This window comes from Bos indicus, chromosome 9 (genome assembly GCF_029378745.1).
Source record: "Bos indicus isolate NIAB-ARS_2022 breed Sahiwal x Tharparkar chromosome 9, NIAB-ARS_B.indTharparkar_mat_pri_1.0, whole genome shotgun sequence".
Lineage (NCBI taxonomy): Eukaryota > Metazoa > Chordata > Mammalia > Artiodactyla > Bovidae > Bos > Bos indicus.
In genome coordinates this window covers 12,766,589-12,793,421 of record NC_091768.1, presented here as the reverse complement: position 1 = coordinate 12,793,421, position 26,833 = coordinate 12,766,589, and the positions used below count along the sequence as shown (strand labels likewise).

Sequence of the window (26,833 nt, the reverse complement as noted above, 5' to 3'; positions counted from 1 at the left end):
GGGGAAGGCGGGAGGGACAGAGGGGAAGGATGCTGAGGCCTGGGGGAGGGGACAAGAGAGGGGCTGCTGCTCCCGGTTCTGCAGAAACATGGTTACTCAGTACTTGGCATTCATTAATTTCTTCTTGATTCTCCTTTGGAAAAGCCCAGAGACCTTTGTGAGAAGTGACAGACCAAATCTGTGACACAGGGTGAGTGAAGCATGAGGGTCACACCCTTCTTGAGAGAAAGGCCTCTGAGATAGGGGTTGGAAGCGCCTGAAAGCAAAGAGACCAGGACATTCTCATCCATTCAGGGTTCTCGAGCACCTTGGCCTGCGGGGCCTGGTGGGAGGACCTTGGGGAATATTTTGAGATGCCCTTCCCCCCTCAAGAAGTTTGTCTGGGGCGTTGCAGGTGACTCTGGGCCCAAGTGAGGCATTTGGAACTAATGTTCAGGGCAGGCGATCCATGGTTGGGAGGGGTCCCTGCGTTAAGAGCGGAGGTCACGGATGGGACCACCTGGGGAGGGAGTGGGGGCCAGAGAAGGGAGAGGCTGGTGATGGGATCTGGGAACCCTGACCATGGAGCAAAGAGAACAAGGAGCTTGGGCCAGTGACTTGGGCTGATTGACCCACTGGATCAGAGACAAACTTGGGAGCAGTTTTAAGAGGAAGGAAGAGTGTTTGCATAGCTGATCGCCCCAGAAAAGCCAAGAGGGAAGTGCTTCTAAGAAGTCATGCTAAAAAAAAAAAATGAATCCTAGATAGTTTTCCCTTCAAGTCAAGCGTCTTGTTGTTTAAATAAACTTCTTGTTTAAAATGAAAAAAAAAAAAGAAGTCATACTGACCAGGGCAGAGCTGGCTGTCTGAGGGCTGGGCAGACGTGGTTTGACTGTCCTGCTGGCTGGGGGACAGATGCTGGGGAAATGGAATTACCTTCTACAATTTATCGATTGTTGGTTCTAAAGGGAAGGTGAGATGTGGAGATAAAGAGGAAGGTGAGGTCTTGACTTTGCTGGTCTCGGGAAAGGCTCCTTTCTGTTTACAGGGGAAAAAACAGAGAGGGAGATGCCACAGATGTAAGGAAAGAGGGGGTTGGGATCCAGAGCAAGAGAGCTAGTCTTCACTGGGCACGAGTTTCCATCTGAAAAGGCAGAGGCCTCCCCACCCCAAGTCCTGAAAAGTGGGGTGGTGCTGGATCGTGGCCCAAGGGCTTTGGTGAGGACTTTCCGGTGCTCAAGAGCGTCTGTTGACCTGGGCTGCATTTGGTGTGAGGTTGTCACCGCTCACTTAGGAGCTGCACCAGGGGAAGGTGTGAACACCTAGTTTTGGGGGTCATGGAGTGGGCAGGGGTTGGCAGGGCAGGAAGGCAGTCACACTCAGGAAGGCAAAGGAGAGGAAAGAAGAAGCAAGTGATGGACAGAGATGAACATCACTAAAAAAGGAAAAAGCTAGTAGGTGAGAAGTGGAGGAAGTAGGTGACCATGCATGGCAACCTTGGACCCCGAGACTTACCTACCCCAGAGCACACTGGACTTGAACTAGGCGACAAAACCGTGATAGGAATGAAGTGAGTGGTGGAGGCTGGCAAAGATATATGTCACACCAGCGTGCCTTTGAGTTATCTATTTATTTATTTGACTTCCAGAGCAGTGCATGCACCTATAATTTGCTTTGAAATGTAGTGAAAACGTCAGTAACTTGGAGTTAGGTAAACCAGAGGGTGAAGTATTATTTTAATTAATTAAAAATTAAAAAAAAAAATTAAAGAAGCAGTTGAAGTGGTTGAAACCAGAATGATGAAAGTAACCACTTCAAGGTCTGGGAACCTACTTGTGATGAGGGCAGAGTAATTGTATGTATATTTTGCTTTTAAGCTGGGGTGAGAGATGCTTTAAAATAGGTGAGAAAGTGTGTGGAAGCTGTTTACATTTTTGAGTTGGTCAAGCAAGCACATTCCGTGTTTACTTGTTAGTTTCACTAGTAAGTGTCACCTCCCAAAAGTGACAGAATAGGCAGGGACCTGCCTGAGCCCCTTGGAGCTGTGGCGGAGGGGAGGCCCCTCAGGTGACACCCCTTCCCTCACCTCCCTCCATTTAAAGCATCTTTCTTAGGGCCTCCTTGCTTTGTGATCCAGAGTTCCAACATTCTGAAAAGTGAAAGCGTCAGTCGCTGAGTTGTGTCCGACTGTCTGCGACCCCATGAACTCTAGCCTGCCAGGCTCCTTTGTCCATGGAATTATCCAGGCAAGAATACCGGAATGAGTTGCCGTTTCCTTCTCCAGGGGATCTTCCCCACCCAGGTATCGAACCTGAACCTAGGTCTCTCGCATTGCAGGCTGATTCTTTACCATTTGAGCCACCAAGGAAGCCCCCAACATTCTGAGCCTCCTTTCAAATCAAATAATTCCACTGGAATTCATCATGGACACAGTGCAAAACTGCCAGTGAAACAAGAGGTTTTTTTTTTTTTTTTAGGGCAGAAGGGTAAGATCCCTTTTGGGAGTGCCCCTCCCACCCCCATCTTCTCAGCTTCCCTGGTGGCTCAGATGGTAAAGACTCTGCCTGCAATGCAGGAGACCCAGGTTCGATCCCTGGGTCAGGAAGATCCCTGGAGAAGGGAATGGCTACCTACTCACTCCAGTATTCTCACCTGGAGAATTCCATGGACAAAGAAGCCTGCCGGGCTACAGTCTGTGGGTTTTCAAAGAGTTGGACACGACTGAGTGACTAACACTTTTCCACTCCCTCACTGGGGAGAACTGGATAGGTGTTAATGGCCATTCTGAGCAGCTGGGGCTCCAGCATTTGGGCGCGTGCTGGTTCCCACTTCTTATCACTTGTTTAGCAAACCCTTTTATTATAGTTAACACAGGGCTCACATATGCTGGCATTTGCTTTGATGTATCAAATAAAAATGTATAAAAATATACAAAAATAAATATTTAGTATGATATCAAATTAGTTTTTCTTATGATACCCTCAACAACATTTGCAAACCTTTCCCATCCCAGAGTATCAATGATTTCTTCATCAACATTGCAAAAAGATAATTTTTTTTTTCTGCTGTACCATGAGGCATGGAGAATCTTAGTTCCGTGACCAGAGATTGAAACTGTACCCCCTGCATTGGAAGCATGAATTCTGCAAAAAGATAATTTTTAATTTCAACTCCAAATCTGCTTGATCTACTGGGACCCAATCAGTTCAGAACCAACCAGTTGGTACCAGATGAAAGGAGTCACACTAAACTGTTTATAGACATCTTTTTAATGTTTTACTTTAAAACAAATAATCCTGGTAAAAGAGAGCAAACGAAATTACATTTGAATGGTAGCTTGAAATGGATACGATATTCCTGATTTATTTGTGTTCAGGAAACAGACAACTGCATTGTCATACGTGACTTCCAGAACTGCTCACTTAAATGTACATAATTAAATTAAGTTTCTCTTACAAAAACACAACCATGTCATTTTAAGGCAAAAAATATCAGCTTCTGGGGAGATAAGTTAACATTTATTGTATTTTCTCAATCTGGATGAAGTGACCTATTCATTTAGTTGCTCAGTTTCATCATTCCTTATAGTTTTGCTTTGCACACAGGCATGAGAATGAGTCACCTTGTGCCTGATTCCCTCCTCTCTGTGAGACTTGTTTTCTGGCAAATTAAGAATTTTCAGAATCACTGAGTCAAGGGGAGGTGAGAAAGGCACCTTAGAACAAGAGAGAAAAGACTGAAAAACTCAATCGAGTGTCTTTTACTTTAAACAAAACTTGCGATCTATAGGTGTTAATTTAGTTGAACAAAATGCAAACATTTAGATCAGATGGAGCAAAATTTTTTTAGTGAACCTCGTAGAAGGGATGTTTGCCATAAAGCGCTAGCTTGCTCAACCCTATGTACCAGAGGCGGCAGACGGTCGAGGCCTGAGAAAGCCAGAGGCCGATCAGCACTCAGCTAATTGTGCTTCGAGACACGGGGGCTGACGGAAGGGGCTTTGCTAAGTGTTAGGGAGAGACCCCTCTCAGCTCCGCTGACAGGAACACAGCAGACACAGCCCTATAGCTTCACACAATACAACAGGCTTTCGGCATCCAAGAAGTTTTGTGCTGGAGTAAGACAGACACAAAATGGTCATGGCTTGGGTGTGTGAAAGCTTCTCCCAGCATGGTTTACCATGTTGGGCTGTGATGAACCCTCGGTGATGGGTTTGGGTTTGTTTCTGAATCTTGCATCTTCAGTGATGCCAGATGGACTGGGCTGTGTCTGAGGCCTAACGGGGCCTAAGGTGGGGTCCTCAGTACATTCAGAGTTCCTGCTGCCAGTGGGCTTTGACCCGGACAGAGCGTGTCTGAGACTCAGTGCTACCTGAAAGTTCCTTCCTCTTCTTCAAGTGATACCTGGAGATGGCCTGCTGGCATGGTGGGGTGGTGTGTGTGTGTGTGTGTGTCTGTGTTCTCGTGTACAACCTCCTTGGGAAGATGGATCACAAATTTGGAGACATGGGTAGATGAAATGCTGCATTTAATAATTGACTAAAATTTTATGTTTTGAAATAAAAACAGTGGCTTAAAGAGTTTGAGAACATCTTTCAAACCGGAGTGTAAAATGGATGTGCTCTTTTCTAAGTGTCTCTGGCAGCCAAGTGGACCCTGAAGGATGCATGCCAGGGGTGTGTGCGAGGATCTAGGTGGGATGAGAGGAGGAATCCTTCCAAATTTCAGTGCTTATCAAAAAAGGACAAGGGTTGAGATGTGTATTGGAGGTGGAGTGGAGAAGTTGCTTACTTGGGGGAGGGAGGCTGGTGAAGGGAGGCAGGGAGCCCACAGCCTGTGGACGAGAAAGGGGATCTGGGGTGGAGAAAGCAAGTTGGGGAAGAGAGTTTGGGAGGGACTCGGCAGGTGTCAGGGCCTTGTCCTGCCTTTGGGCAGCTGTTGACAGCCCTGATCCATCCCCTGGCTGCTGGAAAAGTTATCCTGGAGGCAGCAATATCAGCCAAGGAGAAAACTCAAAGTCTTCCTGTGGCTGGAGTTTAATCCACCTGCTCTCTAACTTCCCCTGGCCCTGAAATTCTGATGGTCTGGGGTTGCCATTCTGGCTGCTAACAAGTGGTCACCTTGGCTTGCTTTCTGGTAGAGATATTTCTTAATTTGTTTCCCTTGGTCTTTTTGGCCATCATGCTGTGTTTTGATTTGCAGACCCTGCCAGGGTTACCTGGCTTCTGATTATATGAGCTTGTACCAGGAAACTGAGTCAATCATTTTTCAGAGTAGGGGTGGGCAACATTCTTGGGGAGAATAGAAAATGTCCACGACAGTATAAAAAGTAAAGGAGGTTTAGTTTTAGCCTTTCATATGCAAAATGTATGACATAATAGCAAAACACATTCAGGGCATATTAAAAAATAAATACCTTGCAAAACTCTCTGCTCATATATAAGAATAAGGGGTGTTTAGGTAGTTGAGTTCCCTAACAGTATTTGTTTTTTTAAAAAATCAAGTTCTTTTCTTTTGGTTTGCTTCCCTCCCTCTCATCACCCTGGAGGGGAAGGTCGTTTTCTTAAGCATCACTGATTTCCCGGTGTTAGGATTCTTTCTGAGCCATTTCCATCTCTGTCTCATGTCTCCTCCCCGAGAGCCTGCCTGGCTTTCAGCCTCGTGGGAAGAGCCCCTCACAGGCCATCTGTAGGCAGCTTGCAGGCCTGGGCAGGGCCACTGCACAGGGGTGAGCCCACCCCCGTGTGCCATCCACTCTTTGGGACTCAGTTGCTTGCGTAGCAGCTGATAGAGCCGTCAGGGAATTTGTTTCCATGAAGTCGAAGGTGTCAAAGAGTCAGCCTATTTGCCCCACTGGCCCTGAATTTCATTATTTGCACGTTTTCTAACTGAAGAACATTCTCGTCATAAAAAAACAAAACAAACAAACATGAAAATGATGTGCAAAATTGCTGGCCACAGCGTTAAGTCACCAAAAGCACACAAATTGACATTCAAATTACATTAATGATAAAATGGCTGGGTAGGACAGGTTGGCATCTACATCTTGAACAGGCAGCCATGTCTGATACCCCGATTCTGTGTTACGGGTAACTTGTTAGCAGCTGTTGATGACGGTCACTGTGTCACGTGTACATTATGGCCAAATTTTGAAAATGAATTCTGCGTTTTATCACCAGCAGAAATGCCTGACATTTGAAGGCGTCAACAGCCATCATTTCAAAACACAGAGTTCAGTCTTCTAATGGACCTGACCTTGACGTTTCACACCCACCCCCGCAGCATGAGCAGGGTCGGTGTCTCGGGATTCTTAACTCAAGGTACCTTACTGAGTGAGGGGCAATGTCGTACCCTGAAGTTCAGCATCCCCTAAACATGCATTTTCATGCAATTGAAAGATAACGGGCTTAGGAACTGCCTTTCATGTTCTTCCTGATTTTTGTGGGTTCAACCTTTGAGAAGGGCTTTCCAGAGAGTTCATGCAGCGATGTGTATGGCTAAGGGGCGGCCGGGCCCCGGGGTGGGGGGCAATCGGAGGCCTCATTTCAGCCTCACGTGTGGCCGGCCCAGGGCGTCAGCGCCCCCCGCCGCCGGACACGAGCTCTGAGATGATCGCGACCGTCCAGTCCTGAGAGAGTCCGGCGCCGGGGCGGGCTCCCGGGCCGGCGGCACCGCGTCCAAGGCGTCCGTCCCGGTGTCCTCTGGACCCGCCGCCTCTTCATCACTGATAAACAGCTTGGATTCCCGCCACTTGGGGTAAAACTCTTGGCTGCCCCTGGAGCCGCTGGACTCGCTCCCCGACAGCTGCACGTCCAGGTCCTCGGTGGACCGGGCCAGGTTCTGCGCCGACACCGAGCGGCCCGGGTCCTGGGGCACCGCGGGCCGGACCGACAGCAGGGCCGCCCCGCCCAGGTCCAGGCTCTGGCGCAGGGTGCGCTCCCTGGCCGGGAGGCGGTCCTTGGCGGGCGCCAGGCGGGCGCTGAGCTCGGGGAGAGCTTCCGGGGCGCCGGCGGGGCCGTGGGGCAGCTGCCCGAGCACCGGCAGCGCTGCAGGGATCTGTAGGGTGGCGGGGGCCGCCGGCCGGGCGGCACTCGCCGCCGCCGGGGGCGCCAGGCCGCGCGGGGCCGCCGGGCCGTCTCCCGGGCTCCCGGGCGCCGGCGTCGGCGCGGGGCTGAACGCGTAGAGCGCCTGGGCGCCCAGTTCGCTCGGCGCCAGGATGAGCTGCAGGCCCCGCGCCAGGCCCGCGCTGGCCGAGCGCGGGAGGCCGCCGCCCGGCGCCGGGCCCGATAGGTCCCGGCCGTCGCCCGGGCTCTGGTAGTCCGACGTCTGTTCACATTCGAAGGGCGGGCTCGGGAAGGGGGCCAGCGCGAGGGCCGGAGCAGAGCCTTTTCGCAGCACCTGCTGGTAGATATCCAGCAGGCAGTCAAGCTTGGCCTCGATGGACTGGACCTGAAAGAGCGGAAAACGTGCATCTGTTCACAAGAGTTTAAGGAATGAAGTTAGGCTGCAACCACTCGGCAGGTCCCGAGTGCTCGGCATTTCGCGGCCTTGACTCAGGACCCGCTTGGGACGCACGGTCCAGCCGCGGCGGTGGGAAGGGAGGTCTTGGGGGCGGATGCTCTGGCCTTTGCCTCGTCTCCACCGGCACCCTTCTCCTCCCCATTCTTTAAACGTGATGTTTTCAAAGACCGTATAAGCCCCTTTAGAAAGGCAATTTCCAGATTCCCCTGCCCATCAGGTTACCCTTCCTCGGCCTCTTCCATGAGGACATTCCCGTACTCTACTGTGCAACAGGAAGCTAATTCTGTAAGAAACTAAGACCTAGATACGGGGGCTCCCCTAGCGGTCCAGTGGTTAGGACTCTGCGCTTCCACTGCAGGGGGCACAGGTTGGATCTCTGGTCTGGGAGCTAAGATCCACCCACCTCCACCCCGCAAAAACAAAACCAAAAAACACAATACAATCCCCCCCCAACCCTGATCAATCTAGGCAATTCTAGATTTTAAAATATAGGTATCAAATGCTTGGCATATTTATAATTAAATCAGGGGAGCATTTTGACTTCTAAATATTGTCTTTGTATGAGAAGATACTCACTTTCAGGGTCAACAAATATTCAGTGCGTCACCACAGTTATAATGTGTGGTTTGTTTGTTTTTAAGAATGACCCAAGAGAGAGACAATGAAAATAACCAAAACACAAATTTAGATTTTTAAATTTAATTAATTAGTTAATTATAAATTAATTTATAATTTATAAAAATAAATCAATAAATAAATTATAAATTAATTAATGCATTAATAAAATAATAAATCAAATCAAATTAAAATTTTAAATTTAATCAATAAATTATTTAATAAATAAATAAATTATAAATTAATTTATAATTTATTTATAAATTTATAAAAATAAATTAATAAATAAATTAATAAAACAATAAATTAAATCTAAAAATAGATTTTATTATTCTACTGTTGAAATCCATAGTTGTTTGAAGTTCAAGTATTAATTGATGAGAGGAAATTTTCTATTCCTTATGCAGAAATTCATGTGTTTTGGAGAACATGGTCTATGCATGAAGAAAATTTATTTGCTCTTTCTTGATTTTATTCCTTTTAAAATCAATCACTAAAATACATCCAATTGCTTATAATCAATTTTGATTAAAAAATATTCTGGCTACTTCACTCCTATTAGAATGGCTATCATCAAAAATACAAGAGATAACAATGCTGGAGAGGATGTGGAGAGAAGGGGGCCCTGCCTCACTGTTGGTGGGAAGGTAAATTGGTGCAACCACTATGGAGAACAATGTGGAGATCCCTTTAAAAAATTAAGAATAGAGCCACCACATGATCCAGCAATTCCATTCTTGGGCACATACCCAGAGGAAACAAGAAATTAACTCAAAAAGATATCTGCACCCTGTGTTCACAGAGGCATCACTTACAACAGCCAAAACATGGAAACGAGTGTCTATGGCAGATCAATGGATAAATAAGTTGTGGTGTACATGTATATACAATAGAATATTATTCAGCCATTAAAAAAAAAAAAAACAAAACCTGAGGAAATCCTGCCATTAGCAGCAACATGGATGCACCTTGAGGGCATTATGCTATGTCAAATAAATCACACAGAGAAAGGTGAATACTGGATGATCCCAGTTAATATACCTAAAACAAAATACAAAAAAAAAAAAAAAAAAAAAATCCCCAAACACATAGGAAAAAAGATCAGGCTTGTGGTTGCAAGAGGCAGGGGGTGGAGGGAGGGAAATCAGAGGAGGGTGGTCAGGAGGCTCAAGGTTCTAGTTATGGAAAAACAGGTGCTGGGGTGTGATGCACAAAGTGATAACTATAGCTAATACTACCATGTGGTGCACAGGAAAGGTGTTAAGAGAGCAGATTCTAAGAGTTCTCATCACAAGGAGAACAATTGTTTTTCTTTGCTTTTCTTTATGTTGTGTCTCTGTGAGATGATGCATGCTGACTAAGCTTATTGTGGTCATCATTCACAGTTCATATAGATCAGACCGTTACGTTACACGCTTCAAAGTTATACAGGGATATACGTCAATTCTATTGCAATAAACTGGAAAAAAAATCTGCCTAAGACCTTAGGCAGTTTAGTTGAGTTGTACCTGTTTTTCAACTTTGACCACCCGGCCGAGCATACTGAGGTCGTCCGTGGCCTCGTGTTCTGCGGTTATTTTCTCTCTGCTCTTCTTGTCTGATGTGATTTGTCCTTTTCCAAGAATTTGATCCACACTATCAGAAAGAAAGATCCGGTTATGAGTGCGAAAGGTGGAGGCGGCCCCAAGCCAGAGGAAGTGTTTTGGAAAGAAAAATACAATTATCTCTAATCTATATAAGAAGAAATAAAATGAACTTCTTCCAGTTGAGATACTTATTTTCTTCACATGGAAATTACACAAGGTTAATTTTCTCATTATTTTAGTCCATGATGAACTCTATTATGACTGAGCTTCTGGAGGCAAACCTGTCCTAAACTACAAAGTAATTTGTCTGTTTCCACCTCTGATCAGGCATTTCCTGAATTCAGTCACTTAAAATATGACAAAATCATAATTATTTCATGTTAGTAGAACAGAACATTTAGCTTTGTTGACTATGTCAAAGCCTTTTACTCTGTGGATCACAATAAACTGTGCAAAATTCTTCCAGAGATGGGAATACCAGACCAACTTACCTGCCTCCTGAGAAATCTGTATGCAGGTCAAGAAGCAACAGTTAGAATCGGACATAAAACAACTGACTGGTTTCAAATTGGGGAAGGAGTATGTCAAGGCTGTGTATTGTCACCCTGCTTATTTAACTTATATGCAGAGTACATCATGTGAAATGCTGGGCTGGATGAAGCACAAGCCGGAATTGCTGGGAGAAATATCAATAACTTCAGATATGCAGATGAAACCACCCTTATGGCAGAAAACAAAGAACTAAAGAGCCTCTTGATGAAAGTGAAAGAGGAGAGCGAAAAAGTTGGCTTAAAACTCAACATTCAAAAAACTAGGATCATGGCATACAGTTCCAACACTTCATGGCAAATAGATGGGGGAAACAGTGGAAACAGTGAGAGACTTTATTTCTGGGGGCTCCATAATCACTGCAGATGGTGACTGCAGCCATGAAATTAAAAGACGCTTGCTTCTTGGACGAAAAGCTATGACCAACCTAGACAGCTTATTAAAAAGCAGAGATATTACTTTGCCAACAAAGGTCTGTCTATTCGAAGCTATGGTTTTTCTAGTAGTCATGTATGGATGTGAAAGTTGAACTATAAAGAAAGCTGAGTGTTGAAGAATTGATGCTTTTGAACTGTGGTGTTGGAGAAGACTCTTGAGAGTCCCTTGGACTGTAAGGAGATCCAACCAGTCCATCCTAAAGGAAATCAGTCCTGAATATTCATTGGAAGGACTAATGCTAAAGCTGAAGCTCCAATACTCATTCGTCTGATGCAAAGAACTGACTCATTGGAAAAGACCCTGATGCTGGGAAAGATTGAGGGCAGGAGGAGAAGGGGACGACAGAGGATGAGGTGCTTGGATGGTATCACCGACTCGATGGACACGGGTTTGGGTGGACTCCAGGAATTGGTGATGGACAGGGAGGCCTGGCATGCTGCAGTTCATGGGGTTGCAAAGTCTGACTCGACTGAGTGACTGAACTGAACTGAGTAGCACAAGTCATTTAAGTGAACATTTATTATATATCTGATATGTGGAGATGAGAAAGCTATCGTCTCCATCTTGGGGATTCTAGTTGAAGAGTATATATACACCACATAAGTGAGAAACTCCAGATTAGCTCTGCAAATTCTGTAGTGGTTGAACTTTATAAAAACATTGGGAGGCAACTATCCTCAATATTTTGTAACAACCTATAAGACAAAAGAGGCTTCCAAGGTGGCACCAGTGGTAAAGAACCTGTCTATCAACGCAGGAGATGTAAGAGATGTGGGTTTGATCCCCTGGGTCAGGAAGATCCCGTGGAGAAGAGCATGACAACCCACTCCAGTATTCTTGCCTGAAGAATCCCATAGACAGAGGAGCGTGGAGGGTTATGGTCCATAAGGTCATAAAAAGTTGGATATGACTGAAACGACTTAGCACACACACATAAAGGAAAAGAATCTGAAAAAAGTAGATATATATGCATGTATAAGTGAATCACTTTGCTGCACACCTGGAACTAATACAACACGGTAAATCAAATATATTTCAATAAAAACAAACAAACAATAAAAAACATTGTGCAAACATACGTTAAGTGGAAAAACTGTTGTTTGTAATGCTTTGGCACTCTCTCCTGGTCAGCTGATTTATGGAAGGTATCAATTTTAAGTTTAAAGATATTTCACATTCAAAAACATTAATTCCTTCACCCTCAGAAAAATAAAACTTTACCAGAAATACCAGAAAACCATAAACAATCATAGAAATAATAGGATCCTAATTTACATTGAACCTTTGTTTTAAATGATTAATGGTTACTATTTATATAAACTATTTCTACAACTGCAATATGAAATGAAATTTAAAGTGCAGATTTTACAGTGTATTTTAACTAGTGACCCTATCCCTATGAAGAAAAATAAAACAAATCACATTTGTAATAAAAAAACGGAAGTTAAAACAAAACTTTAAAAGGTAAGGAAAAAAAAATAAAAACAGCCTGGATGGAAGGGCAGTTTGGGGGAGAATGGATACATGTATATGTATGGCTGAGTTCCTCTGCTGTCCACTTGAAACTATCACAATGTTGTTAACTGTTTATACTCCAACATAAAATAAAAAGTTAAAAAAAATTAAAAAAAAAAAACAAAGCAAGCAAGCAAACAAAAACCCACTGGGAGTCCCAGAAAAGACTTGGAAGACCTTGGCCACTTGGTGACAGGTTGTAAGAGGATCACAGGCCAGTTAAAACAATTTCCAAGGAGACTTACGGAGAAGGCAATGGCACCCCACTCCAGTATTCTTGCCTGGAAAATCCCGTGGAGAGGAGCCTGGTGGGCTGCAGTCCATGGGGTCTCGAAGAGTCAGACACGACTGAGCGACTTCACTTTCACTTTTCACTTTCATGCATTGGAGAAGGAAATGGTAACCCACTCCAATGTTCTTGCCTGGAGAATCCCAGGGACAGGGGAGCCTGGTGGGCTGCCGTCTATGGGGTCGCACAGAGTCGGACACGACTGAAGTGACTTAGCAGCAGCAAGGAGACTTAATCAGTCTATGTTGGAATTAATTTCTTTCTTTTTGTGTGTTTTAGAGCTGAATTATCAGGAATACTGACTGCACTTTCCAGCTTACTTTGTGTGCACAAAAGTACAGGCAACCATGACGTCTAATCTACTCCACTGCAAGCTCCACAAGGACTGGCTTATCTGTTCATCTCTGGGTGTCCAGGGTGCCCGATGCATGAATGGGTAAGTGAAAAACCTGTGATTTCCATACCTAAGGTTTTAGAAGATAACAGGTGTTTTACTGAGGGCCTAGCATATGCCTTACACTGTGCTAAGTGTGCTGTGTACATGAACACGTGTTGAAGACTCGGTCCCTGTGTTTTAAGAACTGTTCAGTTATCAGGCTGGTAATTTGGGCCTGGTTGTGAAGCAAGGTCAGGAGGGGCAGCAGTGAGGAGATACCCCTCATCCAAGGTAAGGAATAGTGGCTGTGCTTTGCTGGAGCAGCCGTGAAGAGATACCCCACATCCAAGGTAAGAGAAACCTAAGTAAAACGGTAAGTCTTGCAAGAGGGCATCAGAGGGCAGACACACTGAAACCATAATCACAGAAAACTAGTCAGTCTAATCACACGGACCACAGCCTGGTCTAATTCAGTGAGACTAAGCCATGCCCTGTGGGGCCACCCAAGACGGGTGGGTCATGGTGGAGAGGTCTGACAGAATGTGGTCCACTGGAGAAGGGAATGGCAAACCACTTCAGTATTCTTGCCTTGAGAACCCCATGAACAGTATGAAAAGGCAAAATGATTGGACACTAAAAGAGGAACTCCCCAGGTCGGTAGGTGCCTAATATGCTACTGGAGATCAGTGGAGAAATAACTCCAGAAAGAATGAAGGGATGGAGCCAAAGCAAAAGCAATACCCAGCTGTGGATGTGACTGGTGATAGAAGCAAGGTCCGATGCTGTAAAGAACAATATTGCATAGGAACCTTAAATGTTAGGTCCATGAATAAAGCAAATTGGAAGTGGTCAAAAAGGAGATGGCGAGAGTGAATGTCGACATTCTAGGAGTCAGCGAACTAAAATGGACTGGAATGGGTGAATTTGACTCAGATGACCATTATATCTACTACTGCAGGCAGGAATCCCTTAGAAGAAATGGAGTAGCCATCATGGTCAACAAAAGAGTCCAAAATGCAGTACTTGGATGCAATCTCAAAAACGACAGAATGATCTCTGTTCGTTTCCAAGGCAAACCATTCAATATCACAGTAATCCAAGTCTATGCCCCAACCAGTAATGCTGAAGAAGCTGAAGTTGAATGGTTTTATGAAGACCTACAAGACCTTTTAGAACTAACACCCAAAAAAGATGTCCTTTTCATTATAGGGGACTGGAATGCAAAAGTAGGAAGTCAAGAAACACCTGGAGTAACAGGCAAATTTGGCCTTGGAATATGGAATGAAGCAGGGCAAAAGCTAATAGAGTGTTGCCAAGAGAACGCACTGGTCATAGCAAACACCCTCTTCCAACAACACAAGAGAAGACTCTCCACATGGACATCACCAGATGGTCAACACCGAAATCAGATTGATTATATTCTTCGCAGCCAAAGATGGAGAAGCTCTATACAGTCAGCAAAAACAAGACCGGGAGCTGACTGTGGCTCAGATCATGTACTCCTTATTGCCAAATTCACACTTAAATTGAAGAAAGTAGGAAAAAGCACTAGACCATTCATGTATGACCTAAATCAAATCCCTTATGATTATACAGTGGAAGTGAGAAATAGATTTAAGGGACTAGATCTGATAGATAGAGTGCCTGATGAACTATGGACTGAGGTTCGTGACATTGTACAGGAGACAGGGATCAAGACCATCCCCATGGAAAGAAATGCAAAAAAAACCCAAAATGGCTGTCTGGGGAGGCCTTACAAATAGCTGTGAAAAGAAGAGAAGCGAAAAGCAAAGGAGAAAAGGAAAGATATATGCATCTGAATGCAGAGTTCCAAAGAATAGCAAGAAGAGATAAGAAAGCCTTCCTCAGTGATCAACGCAAAGAAATAGAGAAAAACAACAGAATGGGAAAGACTAGAGATCTCTTCAAGAAAATTAGAGATACCAAGGGAACGTTTCATGCAAAGATGGGCTCGATAAAGGACACAAATAGTACGGACCTAACAGAGGCAGAAGATATTAATAAGAGGTGGCAAGAATACACAGAAGAACTGTACAAAAAAGATCTTCACGACCCAGATAATCACAATGGTGTGATCACTCACCTAGAGCCAGACATCCTGGAATGTGAAGTCAAGAGGGCCTTAGAAAGCATCACTATGAACAAAGCTAGTGGAGGTGATGGAATTCAAGTTGACCTATTTCAAATCCTGAAAGATGATGCTGTGAAAGTGCTGCACTCAATATGCCAGCAAATTTGGAAAACTCAACAGTGGCCACAGGACTGGAAAAGGTCAGTTTTCATTCCAGTCCCAAAGAAAGGCAATGCCAAAGAATGCTCAAACTACCGCACAATTGCACTCATCTCACATTCTAGTAAAGTAATGCTCAAAATTCTCCAAGCCAGGCTTCAGCAATATGTGAACCCTGAACTTCCAGATGTTCAAGCTGGTTTTAGAAAAGGCAGAGGAACCAGAGATCAAATTGCCAACATCCGCTGGATCATGGAAAAAGCAAGAGAGTTCCAGAAGAACATCTATTTCTGCTTTATTGACTATGCCAAAGCCTTTGACTTTGTGGATCACAATAAACTGTGGAAAATTCTGAAAGAGATGGGAATACCAGACCACCTGACCTGCCTCTTGAGAAACCTATATGCAGGTCAGGAAGCAACAGTTAGAACTGGACATGGAACAACAGACTGGTTCCAAATAGGAAAAGGAGTACGTCAAGGCTGTATATTGTCACCCTGTTTATTTAACTACTATGCAGAGTACATCATGAGAAATGCTGGGCTGGAAGAAGCACAAACTGGAATCAAGATTGCTGGGAGAAATATCAATAACCTCAGATATGTAGATGACACCACCCTTATGGCAGAAAGTGAAGAGGAATTAAAAAGCCTCTTGATGAAAGTGAAAGAGGAGAGTGAAAAGTTGTCTTAAAGCTCAACATTCAGAAAACGAAGATCATGGCATCTGGTCCCATGACTTCATAGGAAATAACAGATAGGGAAACAGTGGAAACAGTGTCAGATTTTATTTTGGGGGGCTCCAAAATTACTGCAGATGGTGACTGCAGCCATGAAATTGAAAGACGCTTACTCCTTGGAAGGAAAGTTATGACCAACCTAGATAGCATATTGAAAAGCAGAGACATTACTTTGCCAACAAAGGTCTGTCCAGTCAAGGCTAGGGTTTTTCCAGTAGTTATGTATGGATGTGAGAGTTGGACTGTGAAGAAAGCTGAGTGCCGAAGAATTGATGCTTTTGATCTGTGGTGTTGGAGAAGACTCTTGAGAGTCCCTTGGACTGCAAGGAGATCCAACCAGTCCATTCTAAAGGAGATCAGTCCTGGGTGTTCTTTGGAAGGAATGATGCTAAAGCTGAAACTCCAGTACTTTGGCCACCTCATGTGAAGAGTTGACTCATTGGAAAAGACTCTGATGCTGGGAGGGATTGTGGGCAGGAGGAGAAAGGGATGACAGAGGATGAGATGGCTGGAGGGCATCACTGACTCAATGGACGTGAGTCTGAGTGAACTCTAGGAGTTGGTGATGGACAGGGAGGCCTGGCGTGCCGCGATTCATGGGGTCGCAGAGTCGGACAGGACTGAGTGACTGAACTGAAGTGAACTGAACTGTGAAGCAAGACAAACTGAACTAAATATTTTGGCTTCAAGATAACACAATCAAGCACGTGTTAGAGTAACATACTCATTTCTTTCAGCCCTCACTGGAAAGATGGTGTGTAGCCAGCCTATTGCAGAACAGGGATGGAGGGACAGGCCCAGGCTTGGTTCAGAGCCAGGGGAACAGATGTGCCCCTGGGAAGCAATACAGGAGCCAATACACAACCTCAGTTTCTCTTCCTGGACTCTCAGTGCAGGATCCCACCACGAGGGACATGATGGTGACCTGCAGGGGACTCTACATGCCACACGGGGTCAGAGGAGGGAGAGGTCTGTCTTTGTAGGTCTGTCTTTGTCAGGCTTAAGAAGGAGAAAGATTAGCTTATTTCTAAAGGATATATAGGATTCTGCTGCTGCTGCTGCTAAGTCGCTTCAGTTGTGTCCGACTCTGTGGGACCCCATAGATGGCAGCCCACCAGGCTCCCCCATCCCTGGGATTCTCCAGGCAAGAACACTGGAGTGGGTTGCCATTTCCTTCTCCAATGCATGAAAGGGAAAAGTGAAAGTGAAGTCATTCAGTCGTGTCCAACTCTTAGCAACCCCATGGACTGCAGCCTACCAGGCTCCTCCATCCATGGGATTTTCCAGGCAAGAGTACTGGAGTGGGGTGCCATTGCCGTCTCCGATATAGGATTCAGGCAATAACAAAATGACATCAGCAGCCACCTTGAACGTTGCACAAGCACTCAGGCCCCTGCTTTAACTCATGCAGTCCCACAGCAGTCCTCTGCAGCCACCGCCAACACCCCCATTTCCATAGACGAGACACTAGACACTGTCCATACTTAAAGGTTTTCAGTGCCTGATTTATATTGAAATAGAATCTACATTTTAACACAGAAGTCCGGTTGTCCACTAAAAATGAGTCAGAAACATGGAATTCAAGAATTTCCCTACTTTGGAGGGGTGACTCCCAGACAGTTCTGTGCCTGTCCCCTTAGAACAGGTAACCTTCGAGTTGCTCACCGTGTCTGCAGGCTTTTAATCCTGCACAGCATGTCCAGGTGACCAGCAGAGTATTGTTCGATGACATCTTTTACATCGTATGGGCGGAGTGTTTCCTTAAACTTCCGTTTTGCAACATGAAACTTCATAATTCTGTAAGAGCAACGTATTACATATTAATCTTTGTAACTTCACTAAAAGAAGTTACCCAAACAGCTCACTAGTATACAGAGGAAATGCTGGGGGAAGAAAGTCAAGCATGAAGTTATTTTAGGTTCCTGCATCTGCAGAAAGGCAACAGGAAAGCCTGAGGTTATATGAACTATCTCCTCTGAGGCACACCCTGAGAGTAGAAAAACACACTACAAAAGAGTTGTTGTTTAGTTGCTAAGTCATGTCCAACTCTTTGTGACCCCATGGACTGCAGCCCTCCAGGCTGCTCTGTCCATGGGATTCTCCAGGCAAGAATACTGGAGTGGGTTGCCATCTCCGCCTCCAGGGGATCTTCCCAACCCAGAGATTGAACCCGCGTCTCCTACACTGGCAGGCAGATTCTTTACCACTGAGCCACCAGGGAAACCCACTACATAAGAGACTAAATATTAATACTAATTCTTGGAACTGTTTAAAGTCCACTGAAACTCTGAAGTAAAATTAAAGTCAAAATGCAATTCTACTCTTCTCATGTGACACCCTCCGCCCCCGCCAGTAGTCCAAGATATAAGGTGGTGTTGCTGCTGCTAAGTCACTTCAGTCGTGTCCGACTCTGTGCGACCCCATAGAGGGCAGCCCACCAGGCTCCCCCGTCCCTGGGATTCTCCAGGCAAGAACACTGGAGTGGGTTGCCATTTCCTTCTCCAAAGGTGGTGTTAACCATCCCATAAAATATAAACGTCAAAATGGTCTTTTATATAGGTATGTGCATTTTGGAGATGCAGATATGCTACGAAACTCCATTCTCTCTAGGGAAATGTACATTTGTATAGAAATTTATGAAAAATTTGCTTCATAAATTATTCCTGCAGAATACTGCTCAATTAGCTACCTAAGTTCTTTATGTTTCAAACATAACACACTCGTCACCTAAGCTGGATGTCTAGACTTTTCAGAATCAGAAGTCTTGTTAATTACAATGCCTGACCCCCAATATGGACTCATGTTTTAAAACAGTATTTTATCAAGACATTTCATGATGCCATGAATAGCTAAGCTGCCTAAGATAACCAGTTGCTACAACAACTTGATATAATTCCTGGAGAAAGCAGAGAAGCATAGCATTTTATTGCATCTGTGCAGCCTTACTGCAGCTATATGTAAAACTGGTTGGTGTTTATTCAACTATTAATTGGCTCATAGACTCCTGTTATCACACTCATGGGTCCCCAGCTGGGAATCAGTCAACTAGGCTCTCTGAACCAAAAGGTATTGCTCCTTGGTGGAAAGTGGGATGATTGGGAAGAAATGCAGGTTTAAATGGAAAATTGCCTATCCTAAATGACAGCTGATTGCAATGAATCCAAGTTGTCTTGTTGGTTGTTAAGCCCCAAACTTGATCCTATAATTTACTATTGACTTCAGAATGATTGTATCTAATCATTGCTGAATCATTTCTTTTTCTTTCTTTCCCCCCCTTTTTTTGGCCTGCACCACTTGACTTTCAGGATCTTAGTTCTCTGACCAGAGATCAAACCCATACCTACTGCAGTGGAGGCAGGGAGTCCTAATCACTGGATAGCCAGGGCATTTCCAAATCATTCCTGAATCACTTGTTCTTAATATTCTTACCCTCTTCCTCAACCACATTGGTTTTCCTTGGCCTCCTGGGTAAACATCACACTCCTTCTCACATCCCATAAGGCTGTTGCTGTCCTGGCCTCTGCGCACCTCTCCTCCTCATTCTTATCCCGTTCCTCCTTGGAACTTGCGGGACCACAAACACACCACTCAACTGCATACCACCACTGTCTGTGTATGCTCTTTCCTCTTCCTGAAATCCTACAAGATCGTCAAGACTCAGTCCTAACGCCAGTTTTAATAGAAACTTCTGCCTTTCTTTCAAAGTAGTCACTGGTCTATTAACCTTTACTAATACATTCTTGAAATAGAACTGCTTCTGTAATTATTTGCTTATATATCTGCCTCCACCAGGCCGTATGAGGTCCCTGAATGCAGGGAGGAATGGTTTGTTTGTCTGGAGGCTCTGATGGCAGCTCCCTGGTGAGGGGAGGGGGTGACGGAGTGGGGGGAGAGCACCCACCTCCTCTCTCCAGACGCTCATCCCTTGCCCTCATTCGTCTGCCTGCAGGCCCATGCCAGCCCTTCTGGATTCTCAAGGAGATTCATTGATGGCAGAGGCTGTTTTCCCTCCCAGCATCTCAAACGATCCCTGGCAAGGATCAGAGACGGCTGGGGACCAGCTTTTCTCTAGTTGTACAAAGCTGTTTATGTTGTTCTGTGACAGGGAACACTCCTGAGATCTTCTGAATAAAACAGACCTGAGTTCTTCAAGGCACATTTCAGGCAGAGCTGAAGCCATTGACTCTGTTTCATGAATACAAAAAAACTTGCTAAAGTAAAATAAATGTTTATTCATTAATAATTAGGGCTCTGATTCAGCAAAGAATTCTTTAAATAGAACTGCTCCTGAAAATCATGAAAATATAATATTCTTTTCTCTTAAATTACTAATATAATTAGGATTTCAGAGAAGAATTAAATCACAAGTAATAAGATATCATTATGTGGAAAGAGGAAAAAAAACCACTGAAAGTAAGGAACAAATGACACAGTCATTACTCAGTAAGTACCGAATGTAGAGAGAGAGAGCTGATAGCAAAATGAAACCTTCCAGGGTAAGGATGGGGACAGCCTGGTGGCAGAATGAAATTTATATATCATAGGGCCATCAGAAGAACAGGGACAAACACATGGTTAAAGTCTGAATAGAGGAAAACCTTAGCTTCCTGTCCCTAGGAGGTCGCTGCAGACGCTTGTAAAGATCCTGAGTGCCAGGCTTGGTCCATGGGGACGTGCTCCCTAGAAGTCATGCCATTGTGTGATGGCTCTTCCTGATCAAAGACCCTGGTCGTGAAGGTAGGTGATTTGAGATGTTTGTACCATCCAGACACCTCGGCTTCCTTCCCTCCATCCAATCCCCTCTCTCTTGTTCCAGGGACTGGACTTGATTTTCACGGGTGAAATCAGAAGGAAGAGAGTGGAAAACCTGGGAGACTGAGCTAAGCCCCCTCGCCTCCCTGGCGACCCCAGGACGACTCAGATGGCTTCTGTCTCTACCATGTCATGAGCTGGACCTGAGGTCCCGGGGTTCCCATCTCCTGGACATGGAGCTGGATGGTGGGATGTGAAGGTCTCACCCTCCCCATCTTCACATGGGTGACTCTCCCACCGCTGTGACCTTGCAGGATGGTTGGCCCTGCACTAAGCAGGAGGCCCTCCACGATGTTGCATGAAACCCTAAGAATTTTCCACATTTAATATTTGGGTCAAGTGAAGGCTCAGTAGGTTGGGGAAGCCATCCCAGGTAACAGAAGCAGTACCACGTAGAGTTTGCAGATACCCAGGCCCGAGCATTTACTGCCCTGCTAAGCTGGAGCCACTGGGCCGGGCCGGGCAGGCACACTTGTACAGGTTCAGGAGAACGTCTGGCGGTCCAATCACTGGACATTCTCCTGCATCCTCTGTGTGTCCGCTGACACTCTCACAAGTAAGCTAGAGGCCACGTTAGTCTTGTCATCTCATCGCCAGCTGTGTCTTCTTGGGGGGCAAATTCACTCTGCCCTTGAACTGGCCCTCTTCACTCTCTCAGAGGGCCCCTACAGAAATTAGGCCATATCCAGCGTGGGTTCCCCTATCCCTAATCATGGCTTTTCCAGTAGTCATGTATGGATGTGAGAGTTGGACCATAAAGAAGGCTGAGCACTGAAGAATTGATGCTTTCAAACTGTGGTGCTAGAGAAGACTCTTGAGAGTCCCTTAGACAACAAGGAGATCAAACCAGTCCATCCTAAAGGAAATGAACCCTAAATGTTCATTGGAAGGACTGATTGCTGAAGCTCCAGTGCTTTGTCCACCTGATGCAAACAGCCAACTCATTGGAAAAGACCATGATGCTAGGAAAGATTGAAGGCAGGAGGAGAAGAGGATGACAGAGGATGAGATGGTTGGATGGCATCACCGATTCAATGGATGTGAGTTTGACCAAATTCCAGGAGATGGTGAAGGACAGGGAAGCCTGGCATGCTGCAGTCCATGGGGTTGCAAAGTGCAAAGAGTCAGACACAACTGAGCGACTAAACAACAACAACAATAGAAGTTTAATATGATCTATGAATTGCCTGATAGGAAGGAGGGTTTGAGCAATCATTCTAGAGTGAAATTAGAACCTTTATAATGCATTAAATGATTAAGATGACAGTACTGCCAGGCAGTACTCTATAGTATAACCTAGGAGATGGGGACTCTAGTCAGCTCCATTTTGCAGATAAGCAAACTGAGGCCTGAAGAAGTTAAGTGACTTGCCTGAAGTTAAACAGCATGTCAGCGTGGGATCTGAACCAGTGTCCCTCCAGCGCTGAGCTCTTAATCACAATGTTCTACTCTTGTCTTGGTATTAAGATGTTAATATTTTAACACAAAATAACAGCAACAGAAACGATACTTTACATGAACTGCCTCTTTTCACTCTCATGCCTAGCACATAGCAGGCACTGGATAAAATTTTGCCATGTGCATGGCTTGTTCTTTCCGGCGTTGCTGGAAGGGCCTTCGGAGGAGGCCAAAAGGTGGGCCGATAGGTTACAGTCTCACTGCACTCTGGGAGCTCACATTGCTGCTGCTGCTAAGTCGCTTCAGTAGTGTCCGACTCTGTGCGACCCCATAGACAGCAGCTCATCAGGCTCCCCCGTCCCTGGGATTCTTCAGACAAGAACACTGGAGTGGGTTGCCATTTCCTTCTCCAATGCATGAAAGTGAAAAGTGAAAGTGAAGTCGCTCAGTTGTGTCCAACTCTTAGCGACCCCATGGACTGCAGCAAACAGCAAAAGACCCTGAACCTAGCATCCTCACTGCTGGGGGTGCCTGAGCGGGCCAGGAGTCCAGAAGTTCCTCTTGCAGCGGACATGCCCCGGCGTGACCACGAGAGGGAGCAAGAGATTCACCACAAACCTAAACTGGCACCTGGCTTGAAAAGGGAAGAAATCTGCTCAAGCAGTTCTCTGAGCACGAAGAAATCGCCGCAGCAAGTTAAACTCCGAGTGGAGTATAGCTATATATACACACAACACATGTGCACTTATAAGGAAGTGGAGGTGCATTTGTTGTGCTGCCATGAGTCACGGAATCTTGCAAAAGTCTTGTCTCAGGCCTCTTAAGTCGGGGTTAAAAACCCTGCATGTGAATATGCAGAGATGAGACTAGAAAACAGACGCGGGGTAACCGTGGCCACCACCAGACCGACGGACAGGCGGGCAGCCGCCAAACCACGCGCGGGCGGAGGGCTCAGACGGTGAACCCGAGAGGCGGTATCATTGGCTCTAAAGACAGCAGCGTCCTCATCAAGCTGCTTAAAAAAGGCGGGTGCCCGCTTCCACCTCCAGAAACGCCATTTAATTGATCCAGAGACTTTAAAAGCCTCCTCTGGTGATTCGAACCTGCAGCCCGGTTGAGCATTACGGACAGGAGGCGGAATTGGGGTGGGGGTGGGGCAGAATGACCTCAGGGCCCCACCTCCCTGCAAAGGAGTGAAGGCACTTTGGGTATCATTCGAATCATACAGATCAGGCCCACACGAGGTGGTGTGAACCGTGGGCCTGGGTGTCAGGCCTCCAGTCAGAGCACAGTGCTTCGTGCCCCACTCCTCCCAGGGAAGACCTGAAGTCCCACCAGGAGCCAGCCAACACGTCCCGTTAGCTTCTCAAGGGCTGCCTTGGAAAGGAGAGGATATGCCTGGCGATGGATCCGTTCATCCTCACAGTAAACACTCATCGAGCTCCTGTTAGTGTGTGCAGGGGCCCTGGCTCCACTGAGAGGGAATGTAGAGCCCAAGAGGCCTGTAGGACCAGCTGGTCTCAATCTCTCCATCTCTGGGGTCTCGGTGGAGGCCACAGTGCCTGTGGTCAGGGGCCCTAACGGGACTCAAGGGTCCCATGTGCCTAGAGCCCGGGGAATCTCCATGAGCTCAGGGTGGCTGCTTCCCTGAGTGATGCCAAAGGATGCTGGTGAGTGGGACCGGGTCATTCACTCCTCACTGGGCGCCCCTGATGTGCCAGGCTTCACACTGGAGGCCAGGGGTCATGTAGGAGGGTCCCAGACACACGGGAGAGCAGCGTGTAGCCCAGACTCTTCCCACTCTGCAACCCCATCTCTGGGGACACATGACAAACTTCTCTGGGCTCAGAAATGGCCCATCGTGTTCCAGATCTTATGTTTTTGGTGTGGATTTACACTGGTGCACTGTGCGGATCTCCTCTAGTAACCTGCATTCCACATCCATTTCTTTCCCGGTTTGGCAAATTCAATCCCGACTTGTTACTCCCATGAGAAGTGCAGCATCTATCTGTCTGGGGCTCATCTTTGAAGTGACCCAGGGCCTCTGTCATGAAATCTCTCTCTCTTTCTAGCCTTTTAGAGACTGGTCAATTTGTGGGGGGGCTGATCATGGAACAGATCCGACTTCTAGATAACCAGACCCATGGAAGTTGATAATTTGGGTCTCCACTGAAGGTGTGTTGACCACTTGTTTGGATGTTTCACTAAAGTTATTTTCCTGTTAACATATAATCATGATTCAATAATACATTCTGCCTTCGTGTATATGGTATCTAGACTTTGAAACGCTTTAAAACTAGTTGTAGAATCATACACCGAAACTCCAGTATTCTTGCCTGGAGAATTCCACGGACAGAGAAGCTTGGTGGGCCACAGTCCACGGGGTCACAGAGAGTCAGACACAACCGAGTGACCGACACTTTCATTCTTACTTTTCACGCCGAGACTCCTTCACCCTCCTGTCATCTCAGACAGGGCTGCCAGCCAGTGACTAAGGAACTCCAGGCGTGAAGAGGAAGCACTGGTCAGTTTCATTTTCTTGCTGTCAGTTCTTGATAGAGACATAAATCAGCTCCACTATACACAGTCTACCAGATGTCCTCACCTGAGGGGAAAGCAGATGCCTCACTCGGCTGACTTAGGGGTCAGGGAAGTTTTAGGGTCACATTGTTTCCACCACTGGGAATAGGGTTTTCCTTCTAATGCTTAAAATTTCATTTTTTTTTTTTAAAGGGAGATTCTTTCTTTTTTTTGGCCACACCATGTGGCTTGTGGGATCTCAGTTCCCCCACCAAGGATTGAGCCCAGGTCATGGCTGGAGAAAGCGATGGCACCCCACTCCAGTACTCTTGCCTAGAAAATCCCATGGATGGAGGAGCCTGGTAGGCTGCAGTCCATGGGGTCGCTAGAGTCGGACACGACTGAGCGACTTCACTTTCACTTTTCACTTTCATGCATTGGACAAGGAAATGGCAACCCACTCCAGTGTTCTTGCCTGGAGAATCCCAGGGACGGGGGAGCCTCGTGGGCTGCCGTCTATGGGGTCTCACAGAGTCGGACACGACTGAATCGACTTAGCAGTAGCAGTAGCATGGCAGTGAAATCTTATCTACTAGGCCACCAGGGAACTCCCTTAGTATTGTTGCACACTCAACGTCTAGTAGGTTCTTCTGTTCATAGTGTTTGGCTTTCTTTCAAAGAGGTGAGAGTAGTAAAACCCAAGCAAGAACTTCTGGATCCAAGCCAGTCTACAAATGGGTAACTTTCCTTCCTAGAATTTTGTGAGCACTAATGTGGTAACCATGGATACACTGGGGAATTTCATTTTCCTGGGACTATAAAACCCTACATAAACTTTAAAGTTTGAAACAAATAAGTAAGTCAACAAACTGTCCATACATGTTGATTACTCTTGAATATTTTTGATCTTGGTAATGAATAGGAGATTCAGTTTAAATTATACCAAAGTAAAAGGTTAAAAATTCGATGCTGCAAAGTAAGTGCATTTTCAGTGAACACACTGGTTTAATGCAGCCTCAGGGCAAAATGTGGCCACAAGCAATTATCTTCAAAACAGAAACAAACAAAAAGAATATTCCAGGGAGGATATTAGCTGATTAAAAAATCTGTGCTAAATGATTCATAAAATGTTCCCTAACAGCATCCTGTCCTATCACGTGTCACAGACTTGGCTGGCAAGAATGTTTTCCTAGTGACTTGCAAACAAAGACTCATCACCTCTGCTGCTGCTGCTGCTAAGTCGCTTCAGTCGTGTCTGACTCTGTGCGACCCCATAGATGGCAGCCCACCAGGCTCCCCCGTCCCTGGGATTCTCCAGGCAAGAACACCGGAGTGGATTGCCATTTCCTTCTCCAATGCATGAAAGTGAAAAGTGAAAGTGAAGTCACTCAGTCGTGTCCGACTCTTCTCGACCCCATGGACTGAAGCCTACCAGGCTCCTCCGTCCATGGGGTTTTCCAGGCAAGAGTACTGGAGTGGGGTGCCATCGCCTTCTCCCATCACCTCTGCTAAAACAGCCCAGATGCCATCGGCAAAGTTAAAGAGCTGGTGATGATTAAACAGCTTGCGGGTTTTAACAAAAACCCTCAATGGCAGACATGTGCCTCTTCTCTATTTGTGGAGTATATTTTTGTCTGAACTTTGAAGTGAGATTTAAGGATACGGAGTTGAGAATGCATTTTAGAGCCTGGTAAGAGAACCTTCGTGCCTTCGAGAATAGGAAGAACCCAGGGCGAGAAAACTGGGAAACCTCCTGACTCAACCTGGGGTTACAATCAGGTGTGATCTCCACACCCCATTCAGAAATTGACAAGTCATCTGGGGCTCTTCTCTTGGCTGATCAGATCTGAGCAATTTCAGAAGAGCTGATGAGTCTTTGCTAGTTATATTCTTGATGCCTCATTTATGTTCCTACTAGGGAGAAAGATTCTAATTTAAAAAAATGTGCTTACAATCTGGCTCCAACATTTTGGCCTCTATTGAAATTTTCTCCAAATTTCCAGGTGACCTCTTTGTTGCTGATTTCCAAGGACCTTGTCCCTCTTTCTTTTCTTGACCTCTTAGCAGAGTTTAACCACAGAGGACCCTGCCTCCTTCTCCTAAGGCTCTCCTCACTGCTCTATTCCCCTTCCTGGTCCCTCCATCTGGTTGCCCCAGCTTTATCTCCATCAGCTCCTGTTCCCTTCCCAGGTTCTTTACAGTTTGTGAACCTGGATTCAGTGTGGACCATGCTCTCTCCAGGATGC

At 45.8% G+C, this 26,833-nt stretch overlaps 1 protein-coding gene across 3 annotated transcripts in view; it reads right to left on the bottom strand.

The window, feature by feature from the left end:
• Positions 1–3,227: 3,227 nt before the first annotated feature.
• Positions 3,228–26,833, bottom strand: part of KCNQ5 (potassium voltage-gated channel subfamily Q member 5) — a 623,294-nt gene continuing 599,688 nt past the window's right edge. For all 3 annotated transcript variants that reach the window (XM_070795470.1, XM_070795469.1, XM_070795471.1), the window contains 3 exons: positions 17,523–17,654; positions 9,623–9,749; positions 3,228–7,427 (listed from right to left, as the gene is read on the bottom strand). In XM_070795470.1, coding sequence (XP_070651571.1) covers positions 6,519–7,427; positions 9,623–9,749; positions 17,523–17,654 — 1,168 coding nt within the window. In that variant the 3' untranslated portion in view covers positions 3,228–6,518. The remainder of the gene's footprint in view (positions 7,428–9,622; positions 9,750–17,522; positions 17,655–26,833) is intronic.